This window comes from Rattus norvegicus, chromosome 15 (genome assembly GCF_021556685.1).
Source record: "Rattus norvegicus strain SHRSP/BbbUtx chromosome 15, alternate assembly SHRSP_T2T, whole genome shotgun sequence".
NCBI classification, from domain to species: domain Eukaryota; kingdom Metazoa; phylum Chordata; class Mammalia; order Rodentia; family Muridae; genus Rattus; species Rattus norvegicus.
In genome coordinates this window covers 28579245-28590494 of record NC_141548.1, presented here as the reverse complement: position 1 = coordinate 28590494, position 11250 = coordinate 28579245, and the positions used below count along the sequence as shown (strand labels likewise).

Genomic DNA, 11250 nt, shown 5'->3' with positions numbered 1-11250 from the left:
AGCCTGCCTAGGCATATTCAGCAATAAGGAATTGTTAATCCTCACCTTCAAAACTGTACTGTATTTGGCCCCTGGCCACATGGTTTTAGTGACTCTTATTAAGACATCTGACACAGGTGTCAACTCAACTGAATTTCAGAGAGAATTGACATTAATCTTCTTCTACGCGGACCTCCAGCTTATTATCTGGAGAAAAGCCAATCACTGTGGTGTTAAGGATTGCTTTTTTTCTGACTTGTGGTACAGACAGAGCAGTCCAGAAAGTTAGTTCGCACAACTTCTGTCATCCAGGTAAGTATACAAGCAGGACTGGTCTCCTGGAGGACTTGGAGGAAGCAAGGGACAGAAATGAACCGTCAGTCACCATGCCCAGTGCTTTCAGCAGTGGCTCAGCTGTTCTAAGATTCGTTTCTCCAAGCCTCCCTAGTTCCAGGTACTGGTCAAGGCCACTTCCTTTACTAAGAGATGGCCCCAACCCCTCCTGTTTCTTCTCCAGCCTTCCCTGTTTTATAGAAAGTTGCAGAGCTTAAACATTACCCAAGTGTTTACATTTGAGACATTATCAACGTCTGGCCTCAGCCCGTCCTTGGTTTTGTATTTCCTGCTTCTGTGGTGGGTACAGCTTGTGTTTGTGATGCTTTGGGAGCTCCCGAGAGTTTGGAATGAGGTGCTCAGAGTCAAGAAGCACCTCTAGTAGGATAGGAACACCCAGAAAAGAGGTGAATGCTGTTTTATGTTTTCAGAATTCACATGTGAACAAGTGATTTCAAAATCTTGGGTTCAGGTCTGTCACCCCAACCCCAACCCCCCCTCCCACAATGAACACATTATAAAAAGCAGCCATTTTGTGCCATGGTATACCCAATACGTACTGATGAATAAGACAAGAACCCCAATCTTTACAGGGCTTACCTTACACTGGGGAAAGAGTAAGACCATATAACGTTGCTCAAAGTGATAATTGCTGAGGAGGAAAAAAAAAGGTTGAACAGGATAGGATGGGTGGAGATTTTTGAATAGGTCATTGAAGAAGATGACTTTAGGACAAAGACATAAGGATGAGAGGGCAAAGTTGTGCTTGTCTGGGTGTCCCCAGGTGAGAGAAGAGCACTGAAATGCTATTAAGCCTGGGGTGCTGGTGAGTAACCGCAAGGTGAGCTGTGCCATTGGATCGTGTGCATAGGGCATTCAGAGAACCACATGGAGGAGACCTTAGGAACCACGGAAGAGCTGTGACTTCACTCTGAGGAGTAAGGGGCCTCTTCAAAATGTCACCTAACCCATGTGCATTATAGCCGTGATCAAATCACACAAACCATGTTGATTATGAACTTTGGGTTTTGGTCCAGAAGTTAGGGTTTTTTTTAAAATATACTTTATTTTTTTATATATTTGGGATATTCTTAGAAATATAGAACCTTTGCGAACATCATGCATGGATACAGTGTATTCCGATCATGTCCACTCTCCGTCTACCTCCTTACAGAGGTTGGGGTTTTGAGCAAAGAGGTGGCATATGCTTCGAGAAGTCGCTTTGGTAGACAGCACCGCTGTGGGCAAAGATGGATTTCTGTCAGAATAAGTGGTGTTGGAGGACAAGGCCACTAGGTGGCAAAACAGCACTAAGGACAAGTTCACACAGGCCTCTCACTCCTCAGGGTGCTTTCCCTGGAGAGGTTTGGCCCTGAGGAGCCCTGGTTTGTTCTTTGTTAAGGTGTCAGAACTTCTCCAGCGAGTATTATGCCACGTTGCTATAGATTCATAGGCACGCACGCACGCACGCACGCACGCACGCACGCATGTAGAATCCTCATTTTACTTATTTATTGAAAAAGAGGGAAGAGGGAAAGAGAGGGAGAAAGAGAAACAGGGAGAGAGGGGAAGAAGAAAGAGAGAGGAGGTGATGTGGTAGGATGACAAGTTGCTGCAGTCAATATTCTGTCCGTGTGGGTGCCAGGGACTGAACTCAGGTCGCCTTGCTTGGTGACAAATGCCTTTACCCATTGAGCCATCCTCTCAGCACCAGAACCTATGTTTTAAAGGAGGCAGTGGACCAAATTGATAACAGCTTAGTCCAGTCTTGTCCCTGAAGTCCAGGTTGGGGTGAGAGGAGGGGGCGGGGGCTGTAAGCTGTTTAAAAGTCTTAGCGTCCTTTTGCAACTCCCTTTCTCCCAAAGTGTGATGGTTCTAAGCCGTGATCTGCGTTGCATTTTCCTGTCGTTGTTATCCTATTTGCTCCTAACTCTACTATGCTGGCCTTTCCAGAGGCTGCTTGCCTATTGCGTGCAAACGAGATAAACAAAGCTCTGTCTCTCGGGGCAAAGGGAAATGAAGTGGAGCTTCAAGTTTGGATACAAAAATCGAAACCCACAGTCTATACAATTCAGTTTGACACCTTCGCCTCTGTTATTTGCGTTGGATTTCATTAGCCTAAATGGTCCGACTTGCCGTATTGGCTTCAGTTTGCACTTGCTAGGACAATGTTGACACTTCATATTCATAGCCCTCATGGTAAAAGGAGGAAAAGCTGAGAGAAAGAGGGCAACGTTGGGAAGGAAAGATGGCGGCGCAGGAGACCGCCGGAGGAGGAAAGCATGCGCCCTGGCTTCCTTGTTTCTCCATCACTAGTCGTTGTTGTTGGCCCAACTTTTCCCCCTGCCGTCCACGTGTGTATCCGTGTGTGCGTGCGTGCGCGTGTGTGTGTTGTTAAAGTTGGGGTGGGTGTTGTGAAAATTCTGCCAGTGCCAGGTGGATCACAGCCTGCGTTCCCCACAGTACAACAGCTGTTGCTTCTTCTTCGCGCCTGCAGTGGGAGGGAGCAAGGGGGTGGAGAGAGAGGCTAGGCCTGGATTGGTGCCTACCCTTCAGAGCCAAGCCTTTCTTCCAGAGTTCCACACAGCCTCCAGATACCAATGGGAAGCCCATGGGAGAGTGTTTCCCTCCATACAAGGGCCGATCCAAGTTCTGTCAGCCTAATGTAGATCTTGGATAAATAAGGGCAATAGGTTCATTTTTATATTTGGAGAAAGTGAAACTCGGCAAAGTTGGGATCAGCTGTGGGATTCTCTTCAGGCCTTTGAATTCCCATGACCTTTCCTGGAACAGCTGTGAGCTTGGAGGAGGCAGCCCTGACCAAAGGTTAGAATCCTTGGCTTCCAACCTTTAGACAAGCTAGGACACAGGAGAGAAGGGCAGGTCTTAGGGTAAGGGGCTCACCAGGTTTATCTGTGCTCTAGCCCTTTCCAGCTCCACACTCCTTATGTATGTACAGACTACGTCCCTTAGCCCATACCCAGGCCTACCGGCATCTGGTAGACCATCTTTCTAACTTTATCTGTGACTGTCCTCCCCACTCAGTGTCTCAGCCACAGACAGACATGGTTCTCATACTTTTTCATGCCATTTAACTTCTGCCTGCCCAGTGAGACTGGTCCCAGGGTCTCCAGGCTGGCTTGGAACTTGCTATGTAGCTGAGGATGGCCCCTAAACTCCTGATTCTCCTGCTCCCATCGCCCTAGTACTGGGATTTCCGGTGTGTCCTATTGCAGCCGCCGCTCAGGATCAAGTGTCGGACTTCGTCGTCTACGTGAAAACCCCACAACTGAGCTATACTCTAGCTGGCAGAGATGACCTCTCTCTCATCTCTGCATTCCTATGGCATTTTCTGTCTTCAAGAAATGTGATTTTGTGGGTGGATGGGGGATTAGAGATGGCTTAGTGGCTAAAGGCACTTGCTGCTCTTCCAGAGGACCTGAGTTTAGTTCTTAGCACCCATATCGGAGAGCTAACAACTGTCTGTAACTCTAGCTCCAGGGGCTCCTATATCTCTGGGCTCCTATATCTCTGGCCTCCAAGGGACCTGTGCACATACGCACATACCTACATGCAGACACACACATACCTACATGCACACACATACCTACATGCAGACACACACATACCTACATGCAGACACACACATACCTACATGCAGACACACATACCTACATTCAGACACACACATACCTACATGCACACACACATATATACCTACATGCACACACACACATACCTACATGCACACACACATATATACCTACATGCACACACACATATATACCTACATGCACACACACATACTTACATGCCCACACACAAATATACCTACATGCAGACACACACATACCTACATGCACACACACATATATACCTACATGCACACACACACATACTTACATGCACACACACATATATACCTACATGCAGACACACACATACCTACATGCACACACACATATATACCTACATGCAGACACACACATACCTACATGCACACACACATATATACCTACATGCACACACACATATACCTACATGCACACACACATATATACCTACATGCACACACACACATACCTACACACACACACACACACACACACACATACATACATACACACATACCTACACATAATTTAAACAAATGGTAAAGATAAACCTAAGGAAAAAGAAAGAAAGAAACTATGCCTGGCACAGGGGCACACACCTTTTATACCAACACTCGGGAGGCAGAGGCGGTTAGATTTCTGTGAGTTTGTGGCCAGCCTGGTTTACATAGCAAGTTCCAGTACAGCCAGAGCTACATAATAGAGAGATGATGTCTGAAAGGATCAATAAAATAATAATAATAATAATAATAATAATAATAATAATAATAATAATTTTCCATATAACTTAGATGGTCAGTCATCAGAAGACTAGATCAATCCATTAACAACGGTTCTTTTGTGCCTTGTGTTAAATGTAGCAGAATGCTATAACATACAGACACGCGGCATGTGGTACATTGTAGATCTAGTACTCAGGAGGCTGGAGTGGTGGGATACAGGACATTGCCATGCTGCTGCTTACTCACTAGCGCTTGGAGGTGAGACCTAGTTGTTGAAGGTATCACATACTTGGATGATCATAGGTCAGGGAGAAATCAAACTGGTACTGATCTACCAGAGCTATTCCTATTGGCTAGCTTTTATAGTGCCGGAAAGTGCTACAAAGCCTGCTGGGAGATGAAAAAATCATTAGCAGTCTTACCCAGCTGTGGATCCTACAAGCGACAGCAATGAACAGCTTGGGAGGGGTATGCCCGTCGGTGCAACAATGACACGGATGTTACAGGCAGAATCAACAGCTTTCTGATTGTATTTAAGGCCTGCTCCACAGGATGTAGTACTCATGCCTGCTACTGTCTGTCAACCTGACCAAGGACCCATGGCTGGGAGGTCATAGACCTTAGGGGAGAACTTACTAGTAATCTTACTAAATGGACATATCAATCTACCTTCCAAACACGTCCCTTTATACCTACAGGAATGTTTGTGCAAATCTCAGATCTCACCACAGAATCTTCCCTTTGCGGTGAACGATGGTCAATACAGACTCCCGACTCATCCAAGTGCAAGGAATAAGCGAGGGTGAAAAGCTCAGCCCTAAATCCCTCATCTATATCCTAACCTCCTCCCTGCAAGGCTCAGGGAACATCAAGGAACACGGGTGGGTGTGTTATAAGAGCCAGATGTCAGGGAGGACTGCTGTAAACCGTAGTCTTCTGCATGGGACAGGGCTGTTGGTCTCAGGAACTCACAGCAGCCATGGTTGCTTACACAAGAGCAAGTCAGCCAAACTTCCATCATGGATGGAGAAGAGAGTTCCAGAGACCCATCCCTTACTAAAGAGCTATGGCAGTTGCTAGTTGCTGGGGGAGAGTCGGTTCTCTTCAGGGGTGTAGTCCCTGGTGGAGGACCACATTCCTAATTGTCCCTACAACTGTGTGTGAATGGTACTAATTGAACTTAATAGTTTTGGAATTTTTTTTTTCTAGGACATGATGTTGGGACAGGAGTAACAGCAGTCTGGGAGCAGTTGGAGTGGGAAATAGGGGTGAGGATGGTCTGAATTACGTGCATGAAATTGAGGGGACTGAGTTAGCCAGAGCCAGGCTGCCAGGCTGACTCCACGACAGGTTGCAAACTGACAATTTGGGAGTCTCGACCTCAGTTTCTATTCCCCAGACACGAGAACCCAGATCCAGGAATCTGTGGTCAGCCAATCTGAGGACACCTTGTCATCTGGCCTAAAGTGGGAATAGATCGCTTAAGTGAGTAAGGGACCCCCTGGAAAGTCTCCAGAGCTCAACCAACTGTAGACTCAGTCAGACCCCTGGAGGTAGAGCGGACCAACCAAGGTAAAAGGCTCACACCCCTCCCTAAAATTCCCGACAATAAAAGCTGGGCCTTCGAGTCTTCTGGAGGTTTCCACTCCCAAATGGGGAGACCCCTGCACGCAGCTTAATAAACACTCTGCTTTGACATACTACTTGGGTCTTGGGTATCATTCCTCAGGGATTCTTGGACCCTAACAAAATTTTCAAAGAATAAATCACAACATACTTTTAAACATTCCGTCATAGTATCATCACTGGAATCTTTGTGGAGAGGAATCTCAGACAGGGGCCGAGTTTAGAGGAGGCCCTGGGTTGGTGACACGGGGATGCAGATTTGTCATTATGTCTGCGTAGGGAATAAATGAGACTCTAGAGCTGACAAGCGAATTAGTGTAGAACCTAGGAAAGGCGTAGACAGCTACCCATCTGCATGCCACTTAATTAAAATCGTCTTACAGAAAGTGAGACAAGAGCCAGTGAGGAGACCCTTTCCTCTCTCACAGGCTTTTAGGTTTGGGATCTTGTGTGCACACGTGAGTGGTAGCAAACAGAGGGGCTGGAGAGCGGTGCTGTGTGAGACGGAGAGAGCCACCAAAAACTCCAACCGCAACCTGGTTGGACTGGGGCGTGAGAAGGCAAGACTGAAACTGGCATCCTAGACTTTGTGAGTTGATGTTCTCAAAGCACAGAGTCAATCAGCCAGGCCAGGGCACCGTCCTGCAGCCCAGTGACAGCCACTTGCCTCCGTGGGTCTGAATTTGTCATTTGTCTGAATTGCGCACAATCCTCAGGGCAGGTCTTCTAAGCAGAGGCTTTGGTAATGAGACCTCGGGACTGTCCTCATACAAACTAATCAGGGAAAGAATGGGGCAAGAAGGCAAGGGAGAGCCTTAGCAGCTTTCCAAGGAGACAGCCTGGGGACGCCGGGGCGTGATGCAATACAAGGTGGGGAGCTAGCAGGGGTAGAAATGCAGATACAGACACAGACAAGAGGGAGAGCATGAGTCTCATGTCCCAATGGCATGTTGGCTAGATTATATAATGTAAGAAACAAGGAACTGTCGTAAGGGCTAAACAAAACAGGGAAGTTAATTTAAAAAAATTTAATGTGTACAAGTACTTTGCTAGCATGAATGTCTGTTTATTACCTGCATGCCTTGTGCCCACAGAGTGCAGAAGAGTGTATCAGATCCCCTGGAACTGGAGTTGTAGGTGCTTGTGAGCCATCATGCGAGTGTTGAGAACTGAACTGAATCCTCTGGGAGAGCAGAGGGTTGGTACTCGTAACCACTGAGCCATCTCTCCTGCCCTCTGGGAACTAATTTCCTTCTCCGTACTTGAATGAAAGATGACGGAGATTTAGTGGAGTCGAGGGTGTGGTGTCCAGGTTAAGAGGAGAGGCTGAGCTGGGAAAGAGGCAAGGAAGGGACTAATTTGGGGAGAGTTCTAAATAAGATTCTGAGGGCTGCATGACTTAGGGACGAGTTACATACTGAGTAGACACCATGAGTCAGGCACTGTGGCAAGAGCTTGTGATTTACATGGTAATGAGTCCTGATACCACTGTGAGGAATAATGTACTATCCTCTCGAGCAGTTAAAGCAGAAGTCTGGAAAACGCAAAGTGATGGCACACACCATTTAAAGCCAAGACTCAAGCCTTGTCTTTTACCATCATGCCTTGTGGTTGACGGGTAGGGAGATGGAGGAGCCTATCCCAGAAAACTGAGGAAGCAGACACACAGCCACGATGGTTAGTGCTAATGCCAATTTAGGATCTAGAATCACCTGGGAGATAAAATACCTTTGGGGCATGATCCTCGAGGCTATAGAGGTAGGAAAACCCAGCTGCTGTTTCCTGGCTGGGACCCTGGATCCTATGGATGGGGCAAAGGAACTGAGCAGTTTGACGTGTGTTCACCCATATCTGCTCCCTACGGATTCAACGGGACCAGCTGCTTCAGGGTCCTGTGTTGACTTCCACACTTGGATGGGCTCCTTCAGGTGTGTGCTAGAATAAACCTTCTCCCCTTAAAGCTGCTCTAGTCAAAGCCTTTTAGCATAACGACAGGAAAATAAAGACAAAAGCACCAGAGGATGGAGTCTGAGAGTAGATTTAATTTTGGGCTGTAGTTTGGGCAGCCAGAAGGAATGAGCCCCAGTGGAGGCTGCAAATGAGAGACCGCAGTGAGAATACCAATATGTCTCTTGAGACCAACTCCTCCTTCCTGAGAGCTCCACAGTGACCCCCCAGAGCACCTGAGGGTCTCCCTTCTGACTCCCACTTCTTCTGCTGAAGGTGAAAAGTTTCTCCTAAGAGCATCCCAGGGGGCTAGGGAGGGTGATACATAGCTTTGTTTAGGGCACTCAAAACAATTTGCAATCGCAATAAGCCATTTGAGGCCAGCCTGGCATATCCAGTGACAGCCTGTCACAAGTAAAGCCCCCAAAATGTGTCAATGTGGAGAATGTCCACAGGGAGGCAAGGCTGAAAGGCCCGTGGGGGTCAAAGGTTAGAGCTGGCGAGTTCCTTGAAACTAGCTCGTTGACCTTGATGAAGATCCAGATACTTGATAAAAAGCTGAGTAACTTAGCCCTTGCCTCAGTAGGACGAACTGTCACATACCAGCCAATACCAAGAATCTAATCAAGCCTGGTGGCTCACATTCTCTCAAGGGCCAAGCAGCCTGCCATGCTTGCGTGGGGCTTCAGCGGCAGAGTGCAGCAACTCCTAGCAATGCTCTGAACCGACAGGCCTAGGGTAGAAGGTGTTGGCATGCTCGGCTGGGCCTTGGTGATGAGGACTGCGGGAAGACCTGGAAGCTCTTTGTTCTCAGCCTACTGCTCTGGTGGGAAGTTCCATTGTGCATGCCCCCCCCCCCGGGGGGGGCTTATAAGTGGGATGAGACATTGGTGAACCCCTGATCAAAGGTAAACACTTTGTTCTTCATACAAAAGGTGGTTCTTTCCTTCCCACTTAGCTAAAAGCAGGACCAGTGAGCCAGAGCAAACATCAAAGAAGGCCCAGGAACTTCCGGGATTTCAGGCCAGGAGGTTGGATCTAAGTGTCCCGAGGATACCAGCATAGCAATGTCTCTTTCCTCCTACCCATCTAACTCCTTTAGCAGGATGCTCCTCAAACCCAGGGACACTCCATCCTTCCAGACTGTCTCTATCCAGAAACCTTTTAGTCTCAACCCACCTCTGGGCTGTAAGTGGCCTTAGGCAAGACACACACATCCCTGCCTCCCACTCCTCTCCACCCTGGCTGCCTTCAGTTTCTTCCTGCAGAGCTGTCAGACTACCAAGGCAGCTTGTTCTCCATTCCTTCTGTATCTACCATAAGGAGTGCCAGCAAACAGGGAGCCTTCAGAAGCGTCTTCCCCCGAAGGACCAGCTGGACCTCTGATTCTGTGCTGCACAGCCCAGAGACTAGGTGAGACTGAGTCTCGGTGGTGAACCACAGGAGGAGGGTTGGCTCTAGATAGCTGGTGACCTTGAGCAAGTGCTTTGCCTTTTTGGAGTGTCAGAATTTGTAAGGCGTTGAGCAATTTCCAGAGTTAGGAGAGGCACAGAGGGAATGCCGGAGAATGCTGGAGAGTCTGGGAAGGGTGGACAGTCTCTTTAGCCTAATGTACCTCTAATTTAACTCTGCTGGCAGAAGGCAATGGCATCAGATGCGGCCTCGCTCCTTGTCCTCCAGCTTGTCTTACAGCCAACTCTGGTGACAGGCATCACGATACAGACGGCCATCAAGAACTTCCGAATCTTACATGTCGACTACCCCATGGTTAACTACCCGAAGGGTTTCCACGGGTACTGTAATGGCCTCATGGCCTACGTGAGAGGCAAACTCCAGGACTGGTACTGCCCTAAGATCCACTATGTGGTCCATGCCCCCTTTGAAAGCATCCAGAAGTTCTGCAAATACAGCGAGAGCTTCTGTGAGAACTACAACGAGTACTGCACCCTCACTCAGAACTCCTTCCCCATCACTGTCTGTACCCTGGATCATAAGCAGGCCCCAACCAGCTGTAGCTACAACAGCACTCTGACCAACCAAAGGCTGTACTTGCTCTGCTCCCGCAAGCATGATGCTGAACCAATAGGTGTCATCGGCCTCTACTAGGGACTTAGTTCCCAAACCAGTCCCACCTACGACAGGCCTCTACATGCCGCACCGAGGCCCGTTCCCAAACTCTGAGTCTGCCTTTAAGTCTTCCTCCCTGACATCTGAAGCAGAGCCCCGCCCTCCTTCAGGCTCTTTTGCCTTCTCATCCCCCTACCCCCCCACCCTCCCATGAGCCTTCCTCTCCCAGTGACAGTAAAACCCACCCAAGAAGCAGACTGTGTCCAGCTGGCAGTACTTGTGTATCTGCTGGGCCAGATCCCGACTCCTGGAGAGAGGCCCAGGCCACAGCTCACACCATGGCAACAGGCACCCAGCTCCAGATCTCTCCCTAGGCCTGTTTTTAGTGTCAGTCAGTCCTCCACCCCCCACTACACCTCCCGTTACCCCAAGTTCCCTTCTAATTCCTGCCACGTTGCAGCAATAAGAACCTCCCTATCACCCTCAGGCCCTATTGCCTCCTTTCCCCTCAGCCCCCTCAGTCTCCAGTCTGCACTGATCTGTGATTTCCCCTTTCCCTTCACAGAACCTATCCTTCCCCAACTCCTTCCACTATGGAGCCTGGTGCTGTTTTCTCGACTCTCCCAATCAGTGCTGCCCGCCTGTTCCCAAACCCTGTCTTCCTGTGGCCCACCACAATTTCAAATGATCTTTCCTGTCCTTCCCAAGGTCCCTCGGTCCTCCTTTCCCCCCCTTATCTCTGTTTCACTCAGGTGGCAGGGTAAGAGGCAGTCTCAGGCCCAGTCATGTAAAAACCATCGGGGGGGGGGGGGGGAACCCGGCAGGAGGTCAATGAGCCCTTTTCTATATAGACTTCCTGTGAATCTGTAGTAATTTCAAAATAAAAAGTTAAAAACACATTCAAATTTAATTATGATTGAGTTCCCTTCCTTGCTTTGGGTGTCCTGGTTACCCCACACCCC

General features: G+C 48.5%; 1 protein-coding gene across 3 annotated transcripts; it reads left to right on the top strand.

Moving 5' to 3' along the window:
• The first annotated feature begins 8597 nt into the window (after window positions 1-8597).
• On the top strand, window positions 8598-11198 carry Rnase13 (ribonuclease A family member 13). Of its 3 annotated transcripts, none has more exons than XM_087586379.1 (2): window positions 8598-9634; window positions 9860-11198. In XM_087586379.1, exon 2 carries the CDS (start codon window positions 9866-9868, stop codon window positions 10325-10327), a length of 462 nt encoding a protein of 153 aa, XP_087442505.1. In that variant the 5' UTR covers window positions 8598-9634; window positions 9860-9865; the 3' UTR covers window positions 10328-11198.
• Window positions 11199-11250: the final 52 nt, after the last annotated feature.

Coding starts and splice junctions, on each gene's coding strand:
- Rnase13 (XM_087586379.1), top strand. CDS start 9,866: ATGGCATCAGATGCGGCCTCGCTCCTTGTCCTCCAGCTTGTCTTACAG.